Source organism: Sarcophilus harrisii, chromosome 5, assembly GCF_902635505.1.
Source record: "Sarcophilus harrisii chromosome 5, mSarHar1.11, whole genome shotgun sequence".
Taxonomy (NCBI): Eukaryota; Metazoa; Chordata; class Mammalia; order Dasyuromorphia; family Dasyuridae; genus Sarcophilus; species Sarcophilus harrisii.
Window position 1 is genome coordinate 229,227,973 of NC_045430.1, and position 27,009 is coordinate 229,254,981.

The window sequence follows — 27,009 nt, forward strand, 5'->3', positions numbered from 1 at the left end:
GAGAGCACCTATTCTACGTCGGGAGAATATGTGCATATGCGTATTGTGTGTACCTGTGTGTGTGTGTGTGTGTGTGTGTGCATGTATCACAATGATATGTCCTTTTGAGGTCTGGGAGCACAGGTAACAGCACCTATACTACATCAGAGGTAATATATGTCCGTGTGTATATACATATATGTATGCATACTGTATTATGTGTATGTGTGTACATGTATGTATGCATACTGTATTATGTGTATATGTGTGTACATGTATGTATGCATACTGTATTATGTGTATATGTGTGTACATGTATGTATGCATACTGTATTATGTGTATACATATATGTATGCATACTGTATTATGTGTATATGTGTGTACATGTATGTATGCATACTGTATTATGTGTATATGTGTGTACATGTATGTATGCATACTGTATTATGTGTATACATATATGTATGCATACTGTATTGTGTATACATATATGTATGCATACTGTGCTATGTGTATACATATATGTATGCATACTGCATTATGTGTATATGTGTGTACATGTATGTATGCATACTGTATTATGTGTGTGCATATATGTATGCATACTGTATTGTGTGTATACATATATGTATGCATACTGTATTGTGGATACATATATGTATGCATACTGTATTGTGTGTATACATGTATGTATGCATACTGTATTGTGTGTATACATATATGTATGCATACTGTATTGTGTGTATACATATATGTATGCATACTGTATTGTGTATACATATATGTATGCATACTGTATTGTGTGTATACATATATGTATGCATACTGTATTGTGTGTATACATATATGTATGCGTACTGTATTGTGTGTATACATACTGTATTGTGTGTATACATATATGTATGCATACTGGATTGTGTGTATACATATATGTATGCATACTGTATTGTGTGTATACATATATGTATGCATACTGGATTGTGTGTATGCATACTGGATTGTGTGTATACATATATGTATGCATACTGTATTGTGTGTATACATATATGTATGCATACTGTATTGTGTATACATATATGTATGCATACTGTGTTATGTGTATACATATGTATGCATACTGTATTGTGTGTATACATATATGTATGCATACTGTATTGTGTGTATACATATATGTATGCATACTGTATTTGTGTATATGTGTGTATACATATATGTATGCATAGGTATGTTGTGTGTATATATATGTGTGTGTATATGTCTCAATGATATGTCCTTTTGAGGTCTGGGAGCACAGGTAACAGCACCTATACTACATCAGAGGTAATATATGTCCGTGTGTATATACATATATGTATGCATACTGTATTATGTGTATATGTATGTATACATATATGTATGCATATGTGTATTATGTGTATATGTGTGTATACATATATGTATGCATAAGTATGTTGTGTGTATATATATGTATGTGTATATGTCTCAATGATATGTTCTTTTGAGGTCTGGGAGCACAGGTAGAAGCACCTATACAGCATAAGAAAGATCATATATATTCACACACACACACACACACACTTATATATAGTGAGTTGGTATTATGCATGCATGTATATATATATATATATATATATATATATATATGTATGTATTGTATACATGTATGTGTGTATATATACTTTTATAGATAGATAGATATCCCAATGATGTTATATTCTTTGGAGGCCTGAGAGCACAGGTAGCAGCACTTAAGCTATATCAGAAAGATCTTATATAATCACATATACATGTGTACATATGTATTCTGTGTACATTGCATATGTATATGGCCATGTGTATTGTATATACAAATATATTGTATACGCACACATACATATGTGTGTATATATACATGTATGTGTATGAATATGCATGTGTAACCATGATATTATATTCTTCTGAAGTTTGAGAGCACAGGTATCAGTACCCATACTATTTAGCATTCTTCATTTTTACCAAAAGAACCATTCCCAACGCTGAAATGCCCATCTTCAGGCACAAAAGCTCAGCCTTCAAGTTAATATCCAGGTTAGCTGCTTTCCAATTTGATATTCACTATTCCATAAAATAGCATAATTTACATCCTTTAGTAGTAATCTATTTAGATAGAGGTTGAAAAATCAAATTTTGACTTTACAGCATTAAAAAAGAAACTTGAAAGTTGAATTTCAAGACTCATTTGTGCATAACTGGTTTACAAGATGAGATAATAATACTTAACTTTTTTCAAGAAAATTGCAAAAGTGAAAGTTTTTCATCTGTAATTGATTTGAAATTCTTGGAATAGATGATATGTAGTCAGTAGCTGAGGTTTTTGCTAAACTTGAGTGCTCTGTCTTTTGTAAATGGTGAAATAAATGTCGTTAGTTTCTCTAATGTAAGGACTCCTCAATTTTTACTCACTTCATTAGGAAGAGAACAAAGAAGGCAACCCGAGGAGTCTTCTTTCTTAATCTAGTTTTTTTCTAAGGTTTTGTTTTTTTTTACCCTAAATAAGGGCCTTAGTCACATAACTGAATAATTAATATTTAGCAAAGTATAATTCTAGAAAGATTTAAATTAAATATGTATAGTTTTCCAAACTTCTTAGTAGAGTATCTTATGCCTTTAAAAAAGAAAAAAACATACATTTAAATCATACCTTTTGTATTTATATGTCATTTCACACTCCCCTTCCAGATTGAACCTCCTCTGTAACTAAGAAAAACAAGCAAAAGTCCACAACACAGGAATGACATCTAACTGTGAACAAGTGTATTTAGTGTTATTATTTTTCCTAAAAGGAAAGTGTAGCAAATGAATCTTAGTTAACTTTTCAATATGTTTGGAGTCCGGATAAATTGAGTTTTACAATAATTTAAAAGATAATTTTCATTTTATTTAGTGCTCTTCAAATCATAGAACAAGATTAGCCTCTTTAATTCAATTTAAATACTTACTGGGCACCCTTCACTGATTTAACAGATATACTTATAGAGTATTTATGGTATGAAAGATAATCCCCTGTGTGCTATTCAGCAAATAAAGAAGTATACATTTTATCATTTCCACTTATGACTTTAAAATTGATTTGTTGGAGGACATATGCATGAAAACTATATTATACAATGGAATAGGGTAAATATAGAAACCATAACTCCAGTTACTGGAAAGAAAAGAGTAGAAATTTTCCTGAAGGGGATGTGCTAATACATGAACAATGAAAAATAGAACAGTGCAATCCTGCTCCTTTCCTAGTTGGAAATGTGGGCTAAATAACAATATGGTAACATGGATTCAACAAAGAATGTTGAGGAACACTATGTGGAAGAAGATCCTTAGAGGGTCAAATGTTAATGTTCTTAACCCTTCCCTGATGAATCGTCTTATCAGTTATAAAAGTCATAAAAGACATTTATCATAACTCCATAATGACATTAGAAATGCGTTTCAGAACTGAGAATAAGGGCCAGTGCAGGCAGCCATATTCTAAAAATCGGCATTCCATTTTCCACGTATAATTTAGCTGCTTATCTATGAACATAAACTTAGATCTGGAAGAGATCACATCTAATCCAACCCCAATTTTCACAGGAAACTGATGTCCAGGGAGGTCAAATAAATTACCTGATGCCACAGAGATTTTAAGTGGCAGAGTCAGAATTTAATATGTTTGCTTTTCACCTGGAACTGGGCTGCTTCTGGTTAATTTTATAAGCTCCCACACTAATGTGTCTCTCCCCAGGATCTAGCATCATAGTGATTTCCCCCATCTCAGATATCTGCTTCACTACCTTGAATTCAAGAGATGTTTTCCCTCTGCAACCCAGTTCCATATTGTGTTTGGGAGACTTTGTCCTTTTGGATCTCTAGTTTAATAGACTTGCCCCATATTCTTAGATTTTTTCCTACTTCTTGACTTTTAATGAAAAATAGATTTCTGCTAAGGATACTCAAAACTCAGGGTGTTTAGACTAAGTAATATATAAGGTACCTACGAACTAATTCCTTTGGCACCTTTTGTATATCATACTACTTCTCCCAGTCCTCTCCATTGGTGGCTATTCCTTTCACTCAACTTGATCCTCAGACAGAAGGAGGGATATTTGTTTTCCTTCTTCACTCCCAGTTCATGCTTCTACCGACATCCTTCAATAACATTTACTCATTTAAAATTCATTTTCCCCATTTTTATTGACAACATCTCTAGTCTTGTACGAGAATTTAGCATTGACTTGGTAACTGATTTGTGCTCTCTGGGTTTCCCTTATAAAGAGAGAGTCTGCTGGGTCAAGAAAGAAAGTGGCCCTTGGGCAGGGTTCCGATCAGATAAAGTGTAGTGAGATGCTTCCACATTCTCTTTGCAGACAGCACCCATGTCTTACAACAACTGCTTTGACTGCTATTTAAAAGAAAAAAGTGACCAGTTCTCTACTGCAATTTAGATTCAGACTTGCCCCCTTATTCCCCTTGTGATTGTTGTGTAGTTGCTGCCTAGATAGACCCACTCCACTCATTGGTCTAAGATGAGAAAAGAATGAACCTCAGATACAGAGATGTGCTCACAGCTGACATCAGTGGGCAAGAGAAGGAGCTAGAGCCCTTCTCCTAGTTCAAAATAGTCCTGTCTCACCTTCATCCTCCAAGAAGGAGAAAGATGCAGAAATGGTAGACTGAAAACTTTGGGATGTGCATTCATTCAGCTCAGCAACTCCTGAGAAATGGGTTCTTCCAGTTCTCGAACCAATCACAAAGACTTGTCATCATCACACAGTATGAGATCCTGAGTCTTCACGACTGGAAACTGGGTCTCCAAAGTTTCCACAAGGCCACCTGCCCATCAGCATCATCCTGACTAAGCCCAAATAGTCTATTTCAAAGCTCTTTCTCTCCCTAATATAGCTTTTTAAATTGCCCTGCTTTTGTAGTTTTTAGAATTTTTTACAAGTTTCATCTCATTTTGAGATTTGTCGCGAATAGAGCTATCCAGGGCCATGCTGTTCTTGGTCATTTATTCTCAGTTAACTTACCCTTGCTTGCTGGTTAACTGAGAGAAGGATTTATCTTTTTAAAGCTAAGGTGTAAACTCACATTATTCCCTTTAGACAACTAGACTTTTTTCCTTTAAGAGAATTCTTTGTATCTTCAAAATGTCATTTCTGAGTTGACCTTCTCTCCTTAGATGAACTTTCCCTGTAGAATTTTAGGCTGTGAAATCCTACACCTCTTTTCCATGGTCCTTTTGAAGTTTGTCTTCCAAAATTTTAGGGCATAAGTCAGACTTGTGCCTGGCTCTCCTCTCTTCTCTGCTAATAATTCTCAATAGAATAGTAGTTATTTACCCCCAAGATTTCCATCATCTTTAACAACCAGTACTGGTAAGAATCACAAAATGGTCTTGTGATCCCATATTTTTAAAAAAAGTATATTTGCAAAATAATTATCAACAGAGGTCTTTGGAACTGAGCAAAACATAGAGAAATAGAAAAGTAGAATTGAATATATAAGACATCTAATCAAATGTAAACAAAAGATTAATGTTTGGCCAACCTATATAAAACAAAACTTAGGGAAGGAATTCATTATTTGACAAGTGTATTTGGGACAAATTGGTTGATAATTTTGCAATAGATTTATATTCACTTTTTATATAGTATGCTTCAGTGATTTCCAATTGGATAATAGATTTAAACTTTTTTTGAAAACTATTTAAAAAGTGGAATTATATTTGGCTCAGTTATACAAAAGAACTGCCTTTTCCCTAGAAGAAATTCCTTTTTAGAAGAAATTAAGACCTGACTATATGAAAATCTGTTCAAAATTGATGTAATTAAAAATAAGAAATTGGAGAAAATTATAGTAAAATTAAAACTTTCTATTCAAAATATATAAGGAACTATTTAAAATTTTAAAAAGAAATTCCCAATTCATGATATTCAAATAATCAAATGACATGAGCAATTTTCACAACATATTGTTGTCAACATATTAATAACTGCTTGAAAAATATTTAACCTTATGAATAATCACAAAGATATAAATTTAAACTATGTGTTCAACCTTGTTCTTATCAAACTGGCACACGGAAAATTTTAAAGCAAAGAAACTCCATGTTGGTTTGTTGTAGAAAGTAATCTAGCAGTAGTTAACAAAAATAATCACCCTCTAGCCAATGCTAAGAAAATATTATACCATAAAATGTTATTATGTTTTTTAAAGACAGTCTTTTCAAAGGTTTTTCATAATAGCAATATTGGTAATTGCAGATAATTGGAATCAATCTAAGTATACAAAAATAAGGAGGTGCTTAAATTGTGGTCCATTATCATAACAAAATTAATACAATTAAGAATAGGCATCATGAATATTTAAAAACCTGTAAAGCCCTTTAGAAAATACTTCCAAGAGAAAAGAAATCAGGGAGCAGAGCCCAATGCTTATTTCATCTGTAGTTAAGAAAAGTGATAATGAATGAACCACCACCACAACAAAAAACGCTTGATTTAAGAATGACTAAAAATTTATGACATTTTATCCATTAGAATTAATTACATTTAAATAATTACAGTACAAATTAAATTAATTTTCAGCATTAAATTCATGATTTAAAAAAAATTGTCAGCTCTTTTTTGGTCAGGAATGGCATTCCAACAGATGTTTTGGTAATTGGAGGTCTTCCATTATTATTTTATCATGTTTCTCTTCCAGGCTTGTAATATGTTTCCAAAACATGTCATTTGTTTTCTCTGTCTGGGTGTTCTATAATGAACTCTATTGGCTTATAGTGCTTCAATTTGTGCATTTTAAAATCTTCGCCTAAATGCCTGTTACCATTCTTCTCTTCCTTGACTCCTGGATTTCATCCCAAGAGTTCTTAGTGTTTTGCTACACTATTTATCTCCTCCACTCATCCCTCAACACACACACACACACACACACACTATCCTTTTTTGCTTGTTTTTTGTGCATTAATTGTGTTCCAGTCAAAGGTTGCATTTTGCCAAATCTCAGTAATATCTATAAGAAAGAAATTTTCTTTCTTGAGATAAGTAATTCTAGCTAACACAATTTGTTACCAATTGTGGGTAAGCATCTGAAGCTGGCTCCTTTCTTAGATAATGTCTCCTGAAAATTCTAGGTACTTCTACTACTATTTTTCCTACATTTTAGTTACAGTCTGTGGCACCTAGTTTGATGATTTAAGTTGGCAGTTTTCTTTTTCAGATCTTTCAGTTTAAAACTTGTTTCATTAGATTTTTAAAACCTGGGGAAAATACATTCTTATTGACTTTTGCTGGGTTCAAGAACCCATCATTCCTATTTATAATCCATGATCCAGGTTATTGCTGATTGGAGAAATCAGGGGAACTACCGTAAAGAAAATATCATATGAGCATTACCATACATGCATTTTTTGTTTGTTTTTTAATGATATGCTTTGAATCATATATTTTAGGTCTAGATAACCCATTTCTTGCAGTTGCACTATTTCTAACATTTTATTCCATGCTAAAGTCACAAATGTTTAGAATTTGAGATATTTTGGTTTTTTCCATGTCAAAAATAAGATCATTTTATCAGAATCAGAATTTTTTTAAAAATTGACCATTACAGTAATACTTTATTATTAAATACAGTTATATTTACAACAGCAATGATATCAAAATTCAATGAACATGAATGCACAGAATTTAAATCAAATATGAATAGCCATATTTAAAGAAAAAAGACTAGTTGGGGAAGGACAAATAATGTTAAGAAAGGATTTATCATTGAATTCACTTAAATGGAAGAATTCCTTGATGGGTTTAAAATGATGGGGTTTGTTTTATAAATTTGACCTTAGTTAACTTTCAGGAATGAGACATAATGTAAGTACTGACATAAAGCTTTCAGGAAAATGGATAGTCCAGTCCTAAGGGTGTGGGAGGAAAAAGATGGTTTGATTAGAGTCTCTTCCCAAATGACACTTCTGGAGAATAGTGGCTGGATATCATTGTGTCCAAGTCATTGTTGTTTTTAAGGAACTTTTAATGCCTAACTTAATTAAGTCATTAGTGAACATACCTGTTTCCACACAGACTCTGATCAGAGCCATTAGCATATTTCTTTACTCTTGAACACATGGCTGCCCTGGACTTTAAAACCCACCTATGTATTGGCAATTTGGTTGTGTTTGATGACAGTTCCCTTACATAAGTTAAGGAGATTCAATTTGCTGAAAATCATTACATTTTAACTATTAGAAATTATTTGAATAAAAAAATGATGAATACTTGGGTTTCTTTTTAATTCAAGATATGTATCAATGTTTAAGTCAACTGTGAAAAATGAATTACAAAAAGGGAAAGCTGCATGGAAAACCATGGGGCCAGCAAAAGTTGAGGTACCTTCCCCAAAAGACTTTCTGCAGAAACCTGTAAAAGCACCAAAGCCACCACCCAGTAAGTAACGCCCGTTTTATATGTTAAGTGTTTAAAGTATAAAGCAAATATTATTTAATATATTAAAATACTGGTGGCATAGATGTATTAGATGTGTAATAACTTCACTTGCATATTAAGCATATAATTTACATTAATAGGTAAAGGAAGATAGTGAACAAAGGAGAAAATATAAGTGATTTAACAGAAGAAATCACAATAAATGGTGGAGGGTTTCAATATTGCCCATTTAATAGGCATTAATAAATACTTCGCATATCTCACTGATTTTCCTAAGATGCTTATGTTTGAAACCTTCCCGTGACTAATTCTTTGGCCATTCCTTGAAAGTTTTCTTTCCCATTACCCATGTTGTATATCTTTTATATTTACTTGGTACTTCCTTGAGCAGCTAGCCCTGATAAACTTAAGCCTTTGGACAATTTAATTCCATAAACTTGTATTAATGTGCAATATTAGTTACACTAGGGTGAGTACTAGTATACTAGTAGTGAAAATGCTAGGTTCAAATCTTATCCCTCTATGATCCTTATGATCTGTGTGTTACTTAACCTGCCTGCCCATAAGGTTTTTTCAGCTACAAAATGGTTTAAAATAATCAAGTACTTATTAATGCCCATTAAATGGGCAATATTGAAAAAAAAATTCTACAAATCTGCTTGAAGACCGCCTTTAAAATACTTAACAATTATATGCAAAATGTATATATTCATATGAGGATACTTCTTAAGACTACCTATTGTATTGTTTAAAATTACTACAGTGATTTGGGCTTATTAAAGGTTTAAACACTGTTCAATTTATTTGTGGATTTTTATAGCTTTTTTCCTTGGACATAGTTATTAGATTTTTTAAAAAGCCCATTTCATGCATAATTTTGAAAAAAAAATTATTTCACACTTAAGTGTGGTTTTATTTTATATATTCCAACTGAAAAATAATAACTAACAATTATGTAGCACTTTAATGTTTGCCAACCACTTTTCATGTATCTCATTTGATCCTCACAACATCCCTGAGATAGGTGCTATTATTATCCACATTTTACAGACCAGAAAACTGGTCTATGTGCTATATTCAAGATCATGAGTATTCAAGGCAGCCATTACACTTGAATCTTACTGAGTCCAGTGCTCTACCAGGACACTTAGCTACTAGAAAAACATATTAGCTATATGACAAAAACTTCATTGCTTTAATTTCATACCTCATATGCTTTACATTTTATATTCAATTCTTATTATGATTTTCAAGATTTATTATGTTATACTTTATTTTATATATTATAATATTATCTTTCATTTCTAGTTTGTTTCCCTTAAAATATTTGTATTTAAAGCTTTCTGTTTGTAGTACTGAAGAAGAATTTTATGTTTAGGTGAAAAAAAGCTCGATAAGATTCCACCAAAAAAACCTCCTGTGCCACTGAGGACTGATCATCCAATTATGGGAATTCAAAGTGGAAAAAACTTCATAAACACAAATGCAGCTGATGTCATTATGGGGGTGGCCAAGAAGCCTAAACCCATTTATGTTGACAGAAGAACTGGAGACAGACATGGCCTGGAACTTTCAGGACTTGTTCCAAAATACATCAACAAAAAGGTAGTCTTGTGACAGATGTTGTTAAAGATTTAAGATCCGTGAATGTTTTAAATTAGCATTAATAATTATTTCATGTATTTTTATATTTTGTACTTTGAAGGTTATAGTAGAAAAAGAGATCAGCTTGGAGGTTAGAAAAAGATGGGTTCAACTTTGATTCATACTGGTCACTTTACTCTTCACAATATCCCCAAGCAGCATCCCCAAGACAAATGAGCAGCAGAATAGTTGCTGATCTGTATGGATAGAGGGAATTTATTCACTAAAATTTCTTTGCAATCATGAAATCCCAACTCAAAAGAAATAAAAAGTTCTATCAAGGGACCTACTTCCTAGACTGCCAACTTTCCATTGTATTTGAATTTAGCCCAAATATATAATGGAGTATATTTATCATTAGGAACCATAATTGAATTCCATACTTAGTTGAATAAATGAAAACCAAATTGTTTGGCAACTTTCCAAGTATATGAAATTTCAAATAGTTCTAATTAGCATTCAGTGATTATGACTAATATAAATATTAAAAGAGAAAGCTATGAGAAAAAATTTAAACTAATTTAATAATTTTACAAGAATTTAGGAGCAAATGATAGAAATATAGGGAATGTAACTCTAGAACTACTTGGTCCATCAGTGTGAAAGTTATGCATTGGAGAATAAAGAATTTCATTACTTAATAGGATAGTTTGTTTGTTTTTGCAGAGAAGGGGGGACAAGACCCTGAAAATATATGACAAAATTTCCATTGTCTCAGAACAATGAAAAATATTGTATCTTTACCCCATTATTTAGAAAGATAATTTTAATAACTGAGTTTTGTGGAAGAAGAATAAAAATGCATAGGTATACATAATTAAGCTTATGTGGCCTACTTTCCTCAGGGAAAAAAAAATTAAAACATCTGTGCATTTGGCACTGGTCGCAATTATCTAAACTTTCTAAATTCACAAATAATTTATCAAGTTTATACAGACATACAGTTTATTACTTTGTAACAGTAACATACAGTAATACAGATAAATGGGCAAAATATTAAGAGGAAGGCCAGAAATTATTTTCAGAATTCATTTCTAACTCTCAAAGGTTTTCCAACCTAACAATTTTATCAAAAGATTTTAGATAGCAACAAAGTATGCATGTTGAAGACTTTATTATTACAGCATATATATGAATCCATAAGGACATACAAGTACCTGTGGATCTCCGTGTCATAATTTCCAGGAATAATAGTCCTAGGGATCAAACTTATATTCTAAAGGCACTAATACTATGTTAATCTGAAATTTGTGCTTAAAAAGCAAAAGTACACATTCTATATCTGGCCAAAGTATAAAAAAATTATTAGCACAAATGTTGAAAATTATCGCTTAAATCTGATATCTTGACAAGTTGGAGCCAATCAATACACTGACAAAGTCAAAAACTAAACTAGACAACATAACTTTGGGAGACTGAAAAACAGAATGTAACATTAAGATATGAATTTGCCACAGATATCACAGGCAGCATGTTGGTATGGGGGGGGGGGCAGGGGAGGTATCATCTATTATAATTAACATGAATTAACAAGGCCAGTTTTTTGATAATTATTAAAAAAAGGATTTTTCTTCCAACCTGGTATTTTTATTATGCTCATAGAAGATTTCTTAAGAAATGTAACTGTATAAATAATCAACTTTGAAATAAAGTTAATAATCTTTATTAATGTCAAATTGAAGCATAAAATAGAGAGAGGTGGTTATTAAAAGTGTTTGTCTTTTTAATTGTGGATATAATAAGAATTCAAAATAGTAGAGGAATACTATATACATAAAAGTAAGTAGGTGGTACAATATACATCTGTGTGTACTCTGTGTGTGTGTGTGTGTGTGTGCGCATGCGCAAGGAAAGAAGGAAGGAAGGAAGGAAGGAAGGAAGGAAGGAAGGAAGGAAGGAAGGAAGGAAGGAAAGAAGAGAAAAAGAAGAAAGGAAAAGGAAGCAAAGAAGGAAGGAAAAAAACATGATGTTCCTCTTCTATTTGAAATTTTTATATTATATGCCAAATAACATTTTATGTATTACTAACTTCATTTCAAAGTGGGGCAATAGCAGCTAGATCACTCAGCCTGCATTTGGGAAGGCCATAAACATTTACGATCTGTGAGACTAAAAAAGTCACTTAATCTCTGTCTGCCTCGGTGTTCTCAAGTGTCAAATGGAATAATAATAGGGGCATACATTGTTTGTAATCTGTTCTATTGGATGGAGTGCCCGTGTGAGTAATGTCAAGGGTATTTGACACATCGGTGCTTTGACCAAGTGCTAGGATTCATTCAGAACATTAGCACTGAAACTTTGTGAAATGCAAAAGAATATTTGCCTATTAACTTGTGTAAAGAAGCAATCAGCTAATAAACATTTATTAAGTGCCTCTTGTGTACTAGGTATGTACTAAGCTCTGGGGAGGCAAAGAAAGGGAAAAGATGGCTTTGTGCTATTAACAGGAAGTTTTTGCTTACACGAAGTCTAAATTGCCTTTGTAATTTCCACCTGTTCCTCTTAAGTTTTCCTCATGGGACCAACCAGAATAAATTTAATCTTTCTGACAGATGACATTCTGTCAGATATTTGAAGGGAGCTGTCAGCCATCTCCAATCAAGTCTTTTTTACTTCAAGCTAAATATCCCCAATTCTTTCTTCTGGGAGTTTCCTATGCCATTCAAATCAAAGACTCTCTGTGGTCTCTATCTTAATCAGTAAGTCTGTTAATCAGTAAGCAAATTCCTACTATGTGCCAGCACTGAATTATGGGCTGGAGATCCAAAAAAAGACATGACAGTATCTTCCTTCCCATAATTTGCTAGATAGAAAATGTGCGAACAAATGCATGTAAAGCAAGTTATATACAGGATAGATAAGAATGTTAGAAGAGGGAAAGCACTAGAACTAAGAGGGGTTGCGGAAGATTTCCTATAGAAGGTGAAATTTTAATTGGGGCTTAAAGGAAGCCAGGAAAGGTCATAGGCAGAGGTAAGGAGGGAGAACATTCCAAGTAGGGAAAACAACCAAAGAGAAAATGCCTGGACTACAGAAGGTGAAATTTTAATTGGGGCTTAAAGGAAGCAGGAAAGGTCATAGGCAGAGGTAAGGAGGGAGAACATTCCAAGTAGGGAAAACAACCAAAGAGAAAATGCCTGGAGCTGAGAAATGGAGTAACTTGTTCAAGGGAAAAATGTCACTAGAACGAAGAGTTCAGGGAGTAAGGTGTAGGAAGACTAAAAAATAGTAGTGGGATTGGGTTGTGAAGAGTTTTGAATGCCAAATAGCATTGTGCATTTGATCCTAGAGGCAATAGGGAGCCACTGGAGTTTGTTAGGTAGAAGTCAGACTTGCTCTTTAGGAAAATCACTGTAGTCACTGAAGGCTATTGCAGTAATCTAGTCATGAAATGATGAGGGCTGCACTAGAGTAGGGGCAACATCAGAGATAAGGAGGTAGGTGTGTCGAGAGATCATGAGGAATCCAGAGTGACTCCTAGGTTGGGAACCCAAAGGACAGGGAGGATGCTGTTGCTGTCTCTGTAATAGGGAAAAGAGAAAGGGGTAGAATTTGGAAAGAAAAATAATGAGTTCACTTTTGAACATATTAAGTATTCGATTTCTTCAGAATTTCCAGTTCAAGATGTCTAAAAGGCATTTGGAGATGTGTGATTGGAGATCAGCAGAGAGATGGGGGAGGAGAGAGATATTTCCGAATCCTCAGCATAGAGATGGCAGTTAAATCCATGGGAGAGCTAATGAGATTACCAAGTGAAGCAAAATAAAGGGAGCAGAAAAGAGGGCCCAGAGAAGAACCCTCATAAAAATACATGGTTAGGTTAGGAGGCGTGATCTAGAAGAAGATCTAGCTAAGGAAATAAAAAGAGATAGCGATGTCCTACTTAAAAGAGAGTTTTTAGGAACAGTGACCAGGGTGTCAGAGCTGCAGGAGGTCAGGGAGGATGAGGATTGAGAAAAGGCCATTAAATTGGGGAAAGATTAGTAACTTCAGAGAGAGCAACCTTGGTGAAATGATAAGGTCAGAAGTCGGACTCTAAGGTCTTAAGAAGAGAGCAGGGAGAACGAAAGTAGAAGTATCCATCACAAATGGCTTTTTCAAGGAGTTTCATTTCAAAGGACATGAGAGAGATATAGAACTGATGGTGGATATGAAAGGACCAAGTTAGGGTTTTTTCAGACATGAGCATATTTATAGATAGGAAGGTATAAGCCAAGAAACAGGGAGAGACTAAAAATAAATTACTGAGGTGGTGGAAGGAGCAATCTGTTGCACAGGACAGAATGGAATGGGATCCCTTGGTCAGGAGTAAGGCTACCTCATCATGGGAGAGGCGAAGGAGCAACAGACATCGGAGTGATAAGGATGAGGGAAGAAGGGAGAAGAGAGCTCACAACAAATGGCTTCAGCATTTTCTGTAATATATGAGGCAAGGTTCTCAGCTGAAAGAGTGGGGTTGGGGGAGCCAGGCAGGTTTGAGGAGAAATGAAAGGTTCAGAAGAGCCACGATAGGGAATGGGAAAGTTAATTGATAAGGGATTTATAGTAGGATTGCCTAGCAACCCAGTTGAGGTTGTATAGCATAAGTTTGTAATCAGAGTCAGAATGCTTGTATGATTTTCTCCATCTTTGTGTTTAGTAGCACATGTGTAGTAGAATTGAAGACAGAGACAAGGCTGAGACTTGGCTGGATATAGTAAACAAGAGAGCTAGGGATTCAAGAAACAAAGGCACTGGAGAGTTGAATTAGTTCACCAAGGATCAAGATGGGGAATAGAGGAGAAAATTGAGAGGTCAAGGTATCAGAGGTCATCGTATTGATAAAGATTAGGATTTTATAAGGAAATGAAGGGGGAAAGGAGAAAAAGCCTGATTAGATAAAAGGATTTCAGAATTCTTGAACATATTAGCGGTGCATTTGTGGATGATGACATGATTAAAAGAAAGCTCAATCTCTTAGGTAAGCTAAATGTCCATGCATAATCCAAGGGTGGGCCAATCAGTTAACTTTAAAGAAGAGCTGATATTAGAGAAAAATCAGCTTAGTCATCTCTGCTTTCTTAACATACTGGAATTAATTGGTTCCAATGAGGGGGGAAATAATTTAGTCAAATGGTACTATTTTCAATAAAGGCAAGAATCAAATGGGAATAATTAAGTCTTTAAAATACTTCAAGGCAAACAAATTCAACAATGTTTTTATTTTCTTCTCAGTTATTTATGGAATCATAGGGCTTAGAAATAGAGGGACCTTGGAGCTACCTAATCTAATACCTTCATTTTATAAATGACAAGACTGAGATTTTGATAGCAGACAGACAAAGAGAAAACAGGCTGAGATAGGCATAGAATGATCATGCTTCAATATCTTTCTCAAAATCCTTTCAGGATTATGGCACTATTCCTGAATATATATGTAAGCGAAATGAAGAAGTGAAAAAAATGCAAGAAGAATATGATAACTATGTGCAGGCAAATCTGAAGAAGGCAGCCATGAAACGTCTCTCTGATGAGGAGAGGGATTCAGTGCTTCAAGTGAGTATGAGGAGCATAGATTCACTGCAGCATCTCCAAAACATCCCCGAAATATTCTGGTCCTTCCAGTTTCATTTTTGAAAGCAGGAAAATATGCAGTAGAAACAGTGTCAACTGCAAAAATCCTGCTACTTTTTGGAGAGGAAAGCTATAATCATTTATTTGTTTACTAAGTCAAACTGTCATCTTCAATGTATCCTTTTTTCTAGAGGTGTCTTGAAGAAATATCATAAATAGATCTAGCCTCATGGCTTTCATTCTTACACTTTTATTTTTCTAAATAATACCATCCTAGAATTAGTTATTTCTCACTAGATGGAGCTCTATAATAGATCTACAGTATTATGATAGCTGCATCTAAACAAAACTGTAACATGAAACAATTTTCCCTTTTTTTTCTCCTACTATGGAATCCAACAGATTTAAAGGCTTATCTATGGTAGAACTTTTTGAAAGAAAGACTTATGAGGCATATTTAAGTTACAGTGGAACCTTTAGATAAGCTAAGGGAATATTTTTTGTGTTTTGTTTTTTTAGACTTGTGGGTACAGCCTTTATTTCTTCCTCATTTATTTTAGAAGTACCTTAAACTATATCAGTGTAAGCCTATACATATCTAATGTGATCATACATCAACAACAACTTTTTATTTGTAATCTGTTGTGCTTGATCCTTTACTCTGAGCATTTTAAGAGATATAATCCATTCCTGGTGAGGTTATTGAATGGTAACAAGCCTTATAAATAACAATATAAATAATATCACAAAATAATGCATGCTCACTGAAATAACCAATAGATAGTACAAAAGTTTGTTGGAGGGGGTAAGTATAGAGGGCTAATATGAGGCAAGGCTTCATTCATGGAGCATATGAACTTTAGCTGATACTTGAAACAGGGTAAGAACTTAGATTAAAAGAGAGGAAGAAGAGGTAGAATAGAAAAGGAAAAAAACAGAGGCCAGAATATCCCTGGCATATTCAGGGAATGCTAAGTGGACCAATTTGGATGGAGAAGAATATCAGGGAGGTTCTGATGGCATGAGCCAGTGGAAAGGAATACTGGACAAGAGCCTAAATATGGATTCAAACCTGGTTTCAAGTCACAATTTTATCAGCTGCATGATCTTGGGCATATTATTTCATGCCTGACAAATCTAGTTTCTTCATTGATTGATAAAATGGTGTTAATAATATACTGTTGACAGAGTATAGATCAAATGAGGTCATGCATTTTGCAAATCTCAAACACAACATTAGCATTGACTGTAGCCAGATTGGAGACTGTGGGTGAAAAGGTTGACCAGGCTTTATTGGGAAGGAGCTTGAATCCAAGTTGGAGTTTGTATTTGATGTAGGCAATGGGAGCCACTGGAGGTTTTCCGACAGGCTTAGCCAACACACATAAAGCATTACTTTAAGCAAATGCATTACTTTAAGCAAATGAATTGATTAATAATGGGAATGAAATGAAAGGAGGTTTTAAAGTCCAGACAGTCTTCCCATTCTAATGGAGGAAATAATGCATGTGGAAGGTTTCAGGGGCAAGTCAAGTGAAGAAGTTTCATGATCCTTAGAATGAGGCTGCAAAGCAGCTGTTGCTTCACAGGGCTCCTCCACAGGATGATGTTTTGGGGCCCTGGGCTGGAAGCAGTGTTTTCCCAAAGCCCTTGGACTCAGGTCCTGGACTGTCTCCATCAGGGTCTGAGGAGGGGAATTGGTGTTCTAGGCTATGCTGTCTCCTACCATTCCCTCAGGGTGCCTTGATACTCCTCCTAAGTTAGCTTGGGGAAGGAGGATAGCAGCTGACTGGCCCCTACTCCACAGGAGCTGCCTTCCTGTTAGATGAGTGGGAGGGCTGGACTGGAAGGAGAACCCTTGGGGGGGAGGAGAGGGAAGGTTGCCCTTCTCATGGCTCTTGTACCTGTCTGACCATGGGGATACTCGTTGCTGATGATCATGAGAAAAGTGGACCTGCTCTCTGTAGGGATTTCTCCCATCAATTACAGCTGTGAGTTCTGGACTGAAAACAGATCCAGGGTGTGGGAGGACCACTCTTTCCAGAGCTTTTAGAAAAGGCTCAAGATTTGGGGCTCTCTTCATCAGGATCCAAGAAGAGATAGTGATCAAATGGTGGTGTGTTTGTCTCACTGAGCCCATCTTTCCTCCTGTCTCTCTTTCAGAGTTCTTGGCTGCTTTGCTCTGTGTCTGACAATTACTTGCATAACATAAATCATACGTACTTATAGACTAATTGTTTCACTAAGTATTTCATTTGGGATTAATTGTACTACTTTTTCCTGTGGTATTTTATGTCATTACCAGTTATTGCTTATTAGATTTTTGCTCTAATGTTAAGGTGAGAGAATTTTAAATTAGTAGATCAAAAACATTTTTAAGTGTTTGTTCTATGCCACCTAATGTAATGAGCAATGATATAATATATAAAGATGATGTAATAAAGCAAAAAAAAAAAGTCAAAAACAGCCCTTAGGAGTAAGGATTCTACTGGGGGAGACAATATGTAAAAAATCTTGATATATGTAAGATATATATGCAAATATGTGAAGGGTTCTGGGAAGACCAGAAAAAGCCTCCTTTCAGCTGAGCCTTGAATAAAGACAGAGAAATAAGAGGTTGAGGCAATGAGGAAAATTGCTCCAACCACGAGATGGAAGGAGGGGTATGTCATGTTCTAGGAACCACAGATAGGCCAGACTAGCTGAATGGTAGTGTGTCTGGAGGGGAATGAGGCATAAAAGGGGATTAAAAAAAACTTTGGGGAGGAAACAAGTAGTAAAGAGCTTTAAAGACTAAACACAAGAGTTTATATTTTATTTTGAAAGTCATAATCAACCATCAGAGCTCATTAAGTAGGGGTAACATGGACAGACCCATGCTTTAGAAAAGTTACCATGGTAGTTGATGAAAGTGGGATTGAAGTGGGAGGAGATTCAAGTAAGGAGATCAATCAGAAAGCTACTGTGGTAATTCGGGCCTGAGATGATGAGGGCCTGAGGTAGAAACAACACTATTTGGCACTAGATTGGACATGTGGGATTAATGAGAATGAGGAGTCAGGGATGACAATGAGGTTGCAGCCCTGGGTATTCTGACAATGGTGGTTCCTTTAACAATGATAGAGAATTCCTGAAGATGTAAAGGTTTGAAACGAGACACTGATTTCTGGTTTAGACATATTGAGTTTAAGATGCTTTTGGCACATCCAGTTTGGGATACCCATGAAGTATTTGGAGATGCATTACTATTACTATTACTCCCAGCAGAGAGAGGAGTGCTACATATGCAGATCTGGGAATCATTTCTATAGAAATGACCATGGTATGCATGGGAGCTAATGAGATCAGCAAGAGAGACAGTAGAGAGCAAGAGAAGTGGATCTGGGACACAGCCTTACAGGGCACCCTCAGTTAGAATCAGGAAAGGAGATTAAGAAGCATTGGACACAGATGAGGGGAATCAGGAGATGAGGGGAATCAGGAGAGAGCAATGCCCCCAGAAAGCTGGGAAGGAAGGAGCATCCCAAAGTAGGTAATTTACAGTGGCAATGCTACGAGAGGTCCAAAGGGGTCAGGATTAAGAAAAAAGCATTCAGTTTGGCCCTTAAAAAGTCAGAAAATTCAGCTAAATGATGAGGTGGGAAGCCATGTTATAGAAGTTGTAGAAATTGAGAACACCAAATGCACATAGGTTTTTCCAGGGGTTTCACTAAAATAGAGATATAAGGAGATAGCCAGAGGACATGGTAAGACAAAGTGAAGTTGGGGGTCAGAAGTTAGGTTTATTTTTTTAATTTCAAGGATGAAGACATGGAACATGAGAATCTGCTAGTAGACAAGGAAAGATATGAAGAAGTGACATTAGAATTACTAGATTTTAATATGAAGAGAGAATTTGGGATAGGTTGGGATCAAGGTTATGTGCAATGGGATTGGCTTGGATAAGCATCATCTGACACCAGACTGAAGGAGGAGATAGTCAAGGAAGATGTCAGACAGAGTGAAGGGAGACAAGGAGCAAGAGCAAAGAGGAAATACTTGGCTAACAGTCACAATTTTAGAGGGTGAAGTGTTAGGCAGGGTCTTCAGCTGATAAGGGCAAGGGAAGGTGTTCATTTGGAGGAGAGATGGTTTGGAAAATGAAATATCGCTTCTAGAAGGAATTGAAGTTTTTCTTTGGTTCAGTGAGGGCCTAGTTAAGATTGGATAATAGAAATTTTAATGGGTCCAGTCAGTAACAGTTTCATGATTTCCTCCAGCTTCTCTAGGAGCAAAAGAGGTAGATTAAATTGTAATTATGATCAAAAAATATAATTTCTTTTCAGTGTGTTTTTCATATGCAGAAATTTGGTCTCTACATTGTTCAAGTCCCATCTTCACTAAATGGTAATAAAGGGAAGCTGAAATTTTTATTGTAGTCTCCTAAAATGTAGACTAACTCAGCTCAGTTTTTCTGCATTTTTCAGGTGAGAGAATATTTCAGAGAGAATGTTCTCCCTTGCAGTAGAACGAAACCACACACATGCACACACACACACACACACACACACCACTCTGAATCCTCCACAATATGCCATTATGTCTTTCCTGCAAGTGAATTAAAGCCCTACAGGTACTACAACCTAATGTGACCACTGACAAAGGAGTTTTATTATTTCTGCCTTAAAATAGTTATAATAAAACTCCAATTATATTGATGCCTAGAGTATAAATGTGAGAGTCATCACAGAAAACATAGCCACTAGTCTTGTAGACCCCTAACAAAACCTTGAATTAGTCTCCCTTTTAGGGGTAAAGCCCCTCAAACACTGGGTTCCATGTCTTACGGAGGTCTTTCCATATGGGGCATCTCTCTCTACAACAACTTATGTCACTTACTTTGAAATGTTTTGGAAAAAAACAATAATGCTTTTATATATATATACATGTATATAATAAATATAATACATTTAAAGCTTTTATACACACACACACACACACACACACACACACACACACATTCCCCAACACATACCTAACCCTACACTCCTCAAGGGCACCAGTGCAGCTCTCTGGCCATATGACCCAGTCCATCTTCTCTTTTTGTCACACAATCATCTGATTACATCCTTTATTCCTTCCTGTTCTTTGTAGCTTCTTATTGGTTATATATAGTAACTTTCCAGCATTCATTTTTCTATTACCATCTATGTGGAGTCTGTTTTTACTTCTTCAATGGCAGTGATGTTCCAGATCTTGCTACTATAGAAGTTTGGGATCAGTAAAAATGTTGCATTCTCCAGAATAATTTTGCACACTATCTTCTTCCCTTTCAGCTCTAGACTCAATTCCTTATTCACAAGTGTTGTCTGTCCCATATATAGAAAAGATTCTTAACTTGCTTTGTTTCATGTATCCCTTTGAAAACCTGGTGAAATACAACAGACTCTTCACAAACATGTTTTAAATGCATAAAATAGGATAACAAAACCAATCATATTGAAATGCAGTTATCAAAATAGTAAAAATTTAAAATTCATAAAGCCCAGTTAAAAACCACTTGCATTCAGATGCCAGTTCTGAGCCACAGGCATTTTTCATCTGTTTAGTCTTTGTTTTGTCACACAGGTCAGATTCCTTAGAGTAATTACAGATTTTTTTCAGGAGGACCTAAAATGTTAGGATTTGATAATGGCATCAGCAAAAAGCATCTTAAAAACCTCACCATCCATAAGGAAAGCCTTCCTTAACCTGTGTTCTAGAGCTTCTCCTTCATAGAGGCAAATACTTTTGCTGAACATGCATCTTTCTGTTTTTCACCTTGCCCCCTTTTTTATTATCAGATTCAATCTGTCTATTTTTGTTATCTCTATTCTTTTTAAAATAACATACAGGTAAAAAAAAAAAAGAAAGAAAGATGCTTCCATCTGGATAGCGGGGAAAATATTTATAAAGAAGAAAGATTGAGAAAGTTTATTTGTTTTCAAATGGCAATATTTAAACTTAGGATCAAGACTCTGTCTTAATGATGTAGAAGGTCAAAGAAGCATTCTTTATTATAATTTAGTTTTCTTCTTAGCTTCTGCTTTTAATATAGAGTTAAATTCAATAAATCTTTATTAAGGCCCTAGTATGTGAATTATCTTAGGTGGTAGGGATGTGATGATGAAATGATATAATCCCTGCCCTTTAGTAGTTTACAATCTTTGTGGTGAAGACATGTACACAAAAAGCTTTTAATATATGCTAGAATATAAGTACTTATATAAGAAAAGTCCAAAAAGATTGGTATGAGAGATTCGAAGAGGGAAAGATCATGTATATTATGAATTGGCTTTGTGGAAAAGTAAATCTGAAAGAAAGGGAACTATTTCAATAGTAGAGATTTTTCCAGGGAAAGAGAATGGATTGATTGCTCTTGCCAGGTATGAGTGAAAGAATTCACAATGGCAAATTTGAAAGAGAGTAAAGATTGGGAAGTGAAATTAGCCAAGTTTTGTTAGAACATGAGTTTATGAAGGGAGAGAATATCAGATGGCTAGAAAGGTAGAAAGTCAATTTATGGAAGACCTTGACTGCTAGGATAATGAATGTATATTTGATTTTTGAAATAGGGAAAAGAGAAATTTTTGTTGAGGATATTTTAAAATTTGAAATAGTCACTGAATATCCAAACGGAGGTATCCAGTAAACAGTTGGAAAGGAAAGGTTGTAGTTTAGGGAAATGACAGAAGCTTGAAAGAAGATGGAAATGATCAATGAAGATATGGTAGTTTATGGAATATCCAAGTGGGTATGATAGAGAGGGCAAGAGAAGCACACGGACAGAACTCTGGCTGATGCTCAGGTTTGGGAATGGAAAGAGGAAGACTATCTAGTAAAGGCTACCGAGGAGGAGCAGTTGGATGCCATTTCTGGGAAATGGACTCAGAAAAAAGTGGGGTCAATATTCGTGTCTCCATGGGGAATCAGTATACTGTAGGCAACCATAGGAAATACTGTGGTGGGTCCTCAAATTTTCCAAATATGGAAAGTCCACACGAAGAATTCTTAAAGGGAATTTATTTAATATAACCTCCTCATTATTCAGATGAGGAAAGAGCAAGTGAACTTCCCATGATCACTCAGGTAAGTGGAAGAGCTCCATATTCAGAACCTTTGCCCTTTTTTTTACAGCCCCACACACTTCCCAGAATCCTGCACAGACAGTTTGCTTTAGTGTATTTCATATGTTGTTAATTAAGCATGGGCATTTATATTAAGTTTTCCAATATTACTGAAATCCTCTTCTTCTCACTTTGGACTTCTTTCTATTTTAGTTTTACTTTACCCTCATATTCTCACTGATTTAAATGAATAAATTCTATCATCTAAGGGACTACCAGTTCTACTCCTCTTCCTTCAGTCTTTTCTATCTTACTATCAAATTAATTTAAACCTGGAACTAAATTGTTGAGATCTTATGGTATTCCACAAACATGTAGTATTTCAGAAATTTATAATTTAAGAAGCCATTTGGAAAGCTACTAAATCTGTTGAACTTTTGATAATATCTTAAAACCTTAATAAATCATTACCCCATTTTCTAAGCAATATTTAAAATTCTATGCTTCTTTATTTATACTTCTATGAAAATAAATATATGTATTGATATATCATAAGCTATAAAATATATTTATGTATTATGTAAAATAAGTTCAGATGGTAGTTGAAAATCAGTTTTATATGGGCCCCATTAAAGATCTGTAACACAAATTTATATATCTAGGTGTATATATCACATTTATATATACATATATCCTATGTTATATATTCACATACATACATGTAAAGAAAAACAAATTGTAGCTCTTAAGAGATCCATAGCTTTGAATTTACTGAGTTTTGTGAATGAAAAATACTAGAATATTAAATTAGCATGTGTATTACCACTAATAATATTTAAATCACTATAAAGTGATTTTAAGAAATTAAACTTAAATCTCTTAGTATAGTAAAAGCCCTATTCTTTGAGCAAAATATATTATGTCCCAGAATATTGAATTTTGGTTTTAGTTAAAAAATTAATCTCGCCAGACAGGTGGGAAAAAAAATAAATGTTTTTTATGAGCTAGAAAATTTTTAAAGAAATGCCAACTTTGGAAATATAGCACTTCATTTCAGAGATCTATTTGCAGATATCAATTCTAAGCATTTTGAAATATTTTTGTTTTAAAATAAGTTACATACTAAACTATTATTTTATGTTATTTCTAGTTTTAGATATATGTATTTGATTGACAGTTTTTTAAGTAGTTATATTAAAAATATAGCAAATAAATATTCCCAATGAGAGTTGAACATATATCCAAGGACAAAAATTGGCCCTCATGCAGTATATTTGTTACTATTGTCAAGGACTTGATAAAAGCATACGAAGTGGTTTTCTTTTTTAGTGTTCTTATCAGTTTCTTTTGCATTTCATAAATTTACAGGGCCTGAAAAAAAACTGGGAAGAGGTACATAAGGAATTCCAATCCCTTTCTGTATTTATCGACTCCCTACCAAAAAAGATCCGCAAGCAAAAACTGGAAGCAGAGATGAAACAATTGGAACATGACATTGGTGTAATTGAAAAGCATAAAATCATCTATATTGCCAATAAGTAATGAAGAATTGGTAGAATATAATTGTCTTAAGTCAGAAGAGCACAAGATGGAAAAAAATAAAATGAAATGGTAACTTGCTACTCAAAGGAAGAACAACAGTATTAAAAGAATAAAGCCGTATACTTAAAATAATTATTCTTAAGTAATATATAAAGAATAATGTGAGTTGTTCACTTTTATGAAATTTTTTTACCAGTGTGAAAATTTCCAAATATGAGCAAATTAAATTTCGATGTTCTTTGTACCTGTTCTGGAGTTTTGCATCATTGATATTACTCTATTTTAAGCAAGTTGTCTGTGTAAAAATGATTAATAATTTCTTTATATTGAGAAGTCTTAATACTCTTCCCTTCATGTAGATTTCATGCCAAAGTTATTTTAAAAGACATAATGTAACTTTGTTAATAGTGTCATCTTTCTCTCTCTCTCTCTCTCTCTCTCTCTCTCTCTCTCTCTCTCTTTCTCTCTCTCTCTCTCTTCATACATTCTTTACCCTACAAAGACTGTGCAAGGAACACATCTATTTTGAAAATGTAAGAGATTTAAGGCAAAAACATATACTTTCTCACCCCTCTAAACAGACTTCCAATTTTAAAATCAATTGTCTGTGTCTCATTATCAAAGTGAACAGAGCACATAATATAATAGAAAGGCACCGGACTAAATAGTAAAAGCCTGATCCTGGGACTGACTAGCCAGGTAGCTGTCAGCAAATCAAGTCTTGCCACTCTAGAGTCATTTTTTTCATAAAATAAAAATAATTACCCTATCCATGCCACAGAGTAGTTGTGGTTGTGAGGGCAAAATGAAAAAATGTATTTTAAATGTCTGCTGTATCATTCCCAAGTTGTCTTTGTCATCTGTGACTTTTCTGATTCCTTCCTTAGGTAAATAGCCTTACTATACCATATTGAAAGTTTTTTTTTTTTTTTTTTAAATTTGGGAGTGAGGGAAGGGGAAGGAATGAGAGAAGAGAATGGATTTCCATTTAGTAGTATGTCATTAAAGATTAAGGAAGATGCTTAAACAAAGAGAACATCAGACTTCTTGCTATACTTTGTAAAATAGTGTGCTTTTTATGGATTACATTCTATTACTCATATTACATATTCACATGAAACTTGAATATTAGTTTATTACTACTTTTTCTTTCCCTCCATTTTCAAGCTCTTTACAAATGGAAATTCACTTTCTATCAGCTATCTAGTGGAGGTTCTTCAAGCACAATATGTTCAGAATTAGAAAGGAATTCAGGGCCATCTTGTTCTATCTGTATCTAAATTTAGATTCTCTTGAAGATCTCTAGTGGGAGCTGGAGGAGGGAAAGGTAAGACGAAGTTCTCTATCTCTTGAAGCAGGCCATTCCATTTTTGAATAACTAATTATTAGGCTTCTTATTTCAAAGATTTTTTTTAATGGTTTACATCTTTGGGAAGTAGGATAGGAAAAGAAAAAAGAAAGCAGGAAAATGCCTATTCTATTAGGTACAGTAGGGTTTTATGGGCTTGTTTCAATTTCATTTTTAGTTATGAGAATCCGTCCTCTCAGACATACATTCAGTCTCATTGCTTTTAGGATTTTCTTGGCTACAAATGGAAGAACCCTAACTTGAAATTAAGGTAACATGTCTAGCTGTTGGAGATCTACACTTTTTTATGTCTCCAGATAAAGGTCCTGTGTCTGATGAAGAAGAGAGAGACAGAGAATTTCAAATAACCAATGGCTTTATATCAGTTATGGTTGCAAACTGAAAGATATTTATGTGGAAAGGAGGTCAAATATATGATATATGTTTTTCTTTTTAACTACAACTACAGTCAATATTTAGGGTACTGAGAATACTATTTACATGAAGTAACTACAATGAAATTACTTATTTTAAACATACACACACACTCACATACATATCCCCAGAACTTAACCTAATGAATTAACTTTCTTTAAAGTAGTCACTACTCATCCCAGTGATGCTGTCATTGTTCAATCATTTTTTAATTCATTTCCTCTTTGGAAACTACAGTCTTTGGAAAGTCCAATGCAAAGCACAATATCTGGCGAGTAACAGGCACTCAATAAATTTTTATTGATTAACTGACTGCCCTCCATGACGACCAATCATTGCCCTCTGAGAGTGGATTTGATCTTTTAGGCAGCCAAAAGTCATGCACCATTAAATCTCAATTCAATAAATACTAACCTAATTTGTACACGGCACCATCCTAAATGTTGGTGATAAAAATGAGGCCATCTGATGGTCAAGCCAAGCAAAATCTGTTAGGTAAAGTAATAAAGGCAGAGGTAACTTTATGCAATGTGTGATTTAATGCTTCTAAACTGGCAACACGGCTTCCCATTCTGTGTGATTCTCGTCCATGTCATCCCATAAATCCTCCAAAAGCAGACCTCTTTCCCCTATATGTTGTTTTTCATGAAATGAAGCATGCAGATTGAAACATCACTTATCCCTCTACTGGAATACATAACTGACCCACTTTCCATTTTGTTCTCAATATCTCTGCTGTTCATTTGGAACAATGCCCAAAAAGGCAATCAAACTCTCATACCCTTTGATCCAGCAATGTCACTAATAGGTCTGTATCCCAAAGAGACCATTACAAAGGGGGAAAGAGCCATATGTACAAAAATATAGCAGCTCTTTTTGTGGTGACAAAATTAGAAACTGAGGCGATGCCCATCAAATGGAGGATGGCTGAACAAGCTGTGCTATATAAATGTAATGGGA

General features: G+C 34.5%; 1 protein-coding gene across 3 annotated transcripts in view; it reads left to right on the forward strand.

The window, feature by feature from the left end:
* ENKUR (enkurin, TRPC channel interacting protein) overlaps positions 1–24,510 on the forward strand; it is a 25,677-nt gene extending 1,167 nt beyond the window's left edge. For 2 of the 3 annotated variants that reach the window (XM_031939851.1, XM_003771858.4), the window contains exons 2-5: positions 8,297–8,442; positions 9,821–10,047; positions 15,475–15,621; positions 24,093–24,510. In XM_031939851.1, the coding sequence (XP_031795711.1) occupies positions 8,307–8,442; positions 9,821–10,047; positions 15,475–15,621; positions 24,093–24,266 (684 nt within the window). In that variant the 5' untranslated portion in view covers positions 8,297–8,306 and the 3' untranslated portion in view covers positions 24,267–24,510. The remainder of the gene's footprint in view (positions 1–8,296; positions 8,443–9,820; positions 10,048–15,474; positions 15,622–24,092) is intronic. The other variant, XM_031939853.1, reaches the window with a different exon arrangement.
* Positions 24,511–27,009: the final 2,499 nt, after the last annotated feature.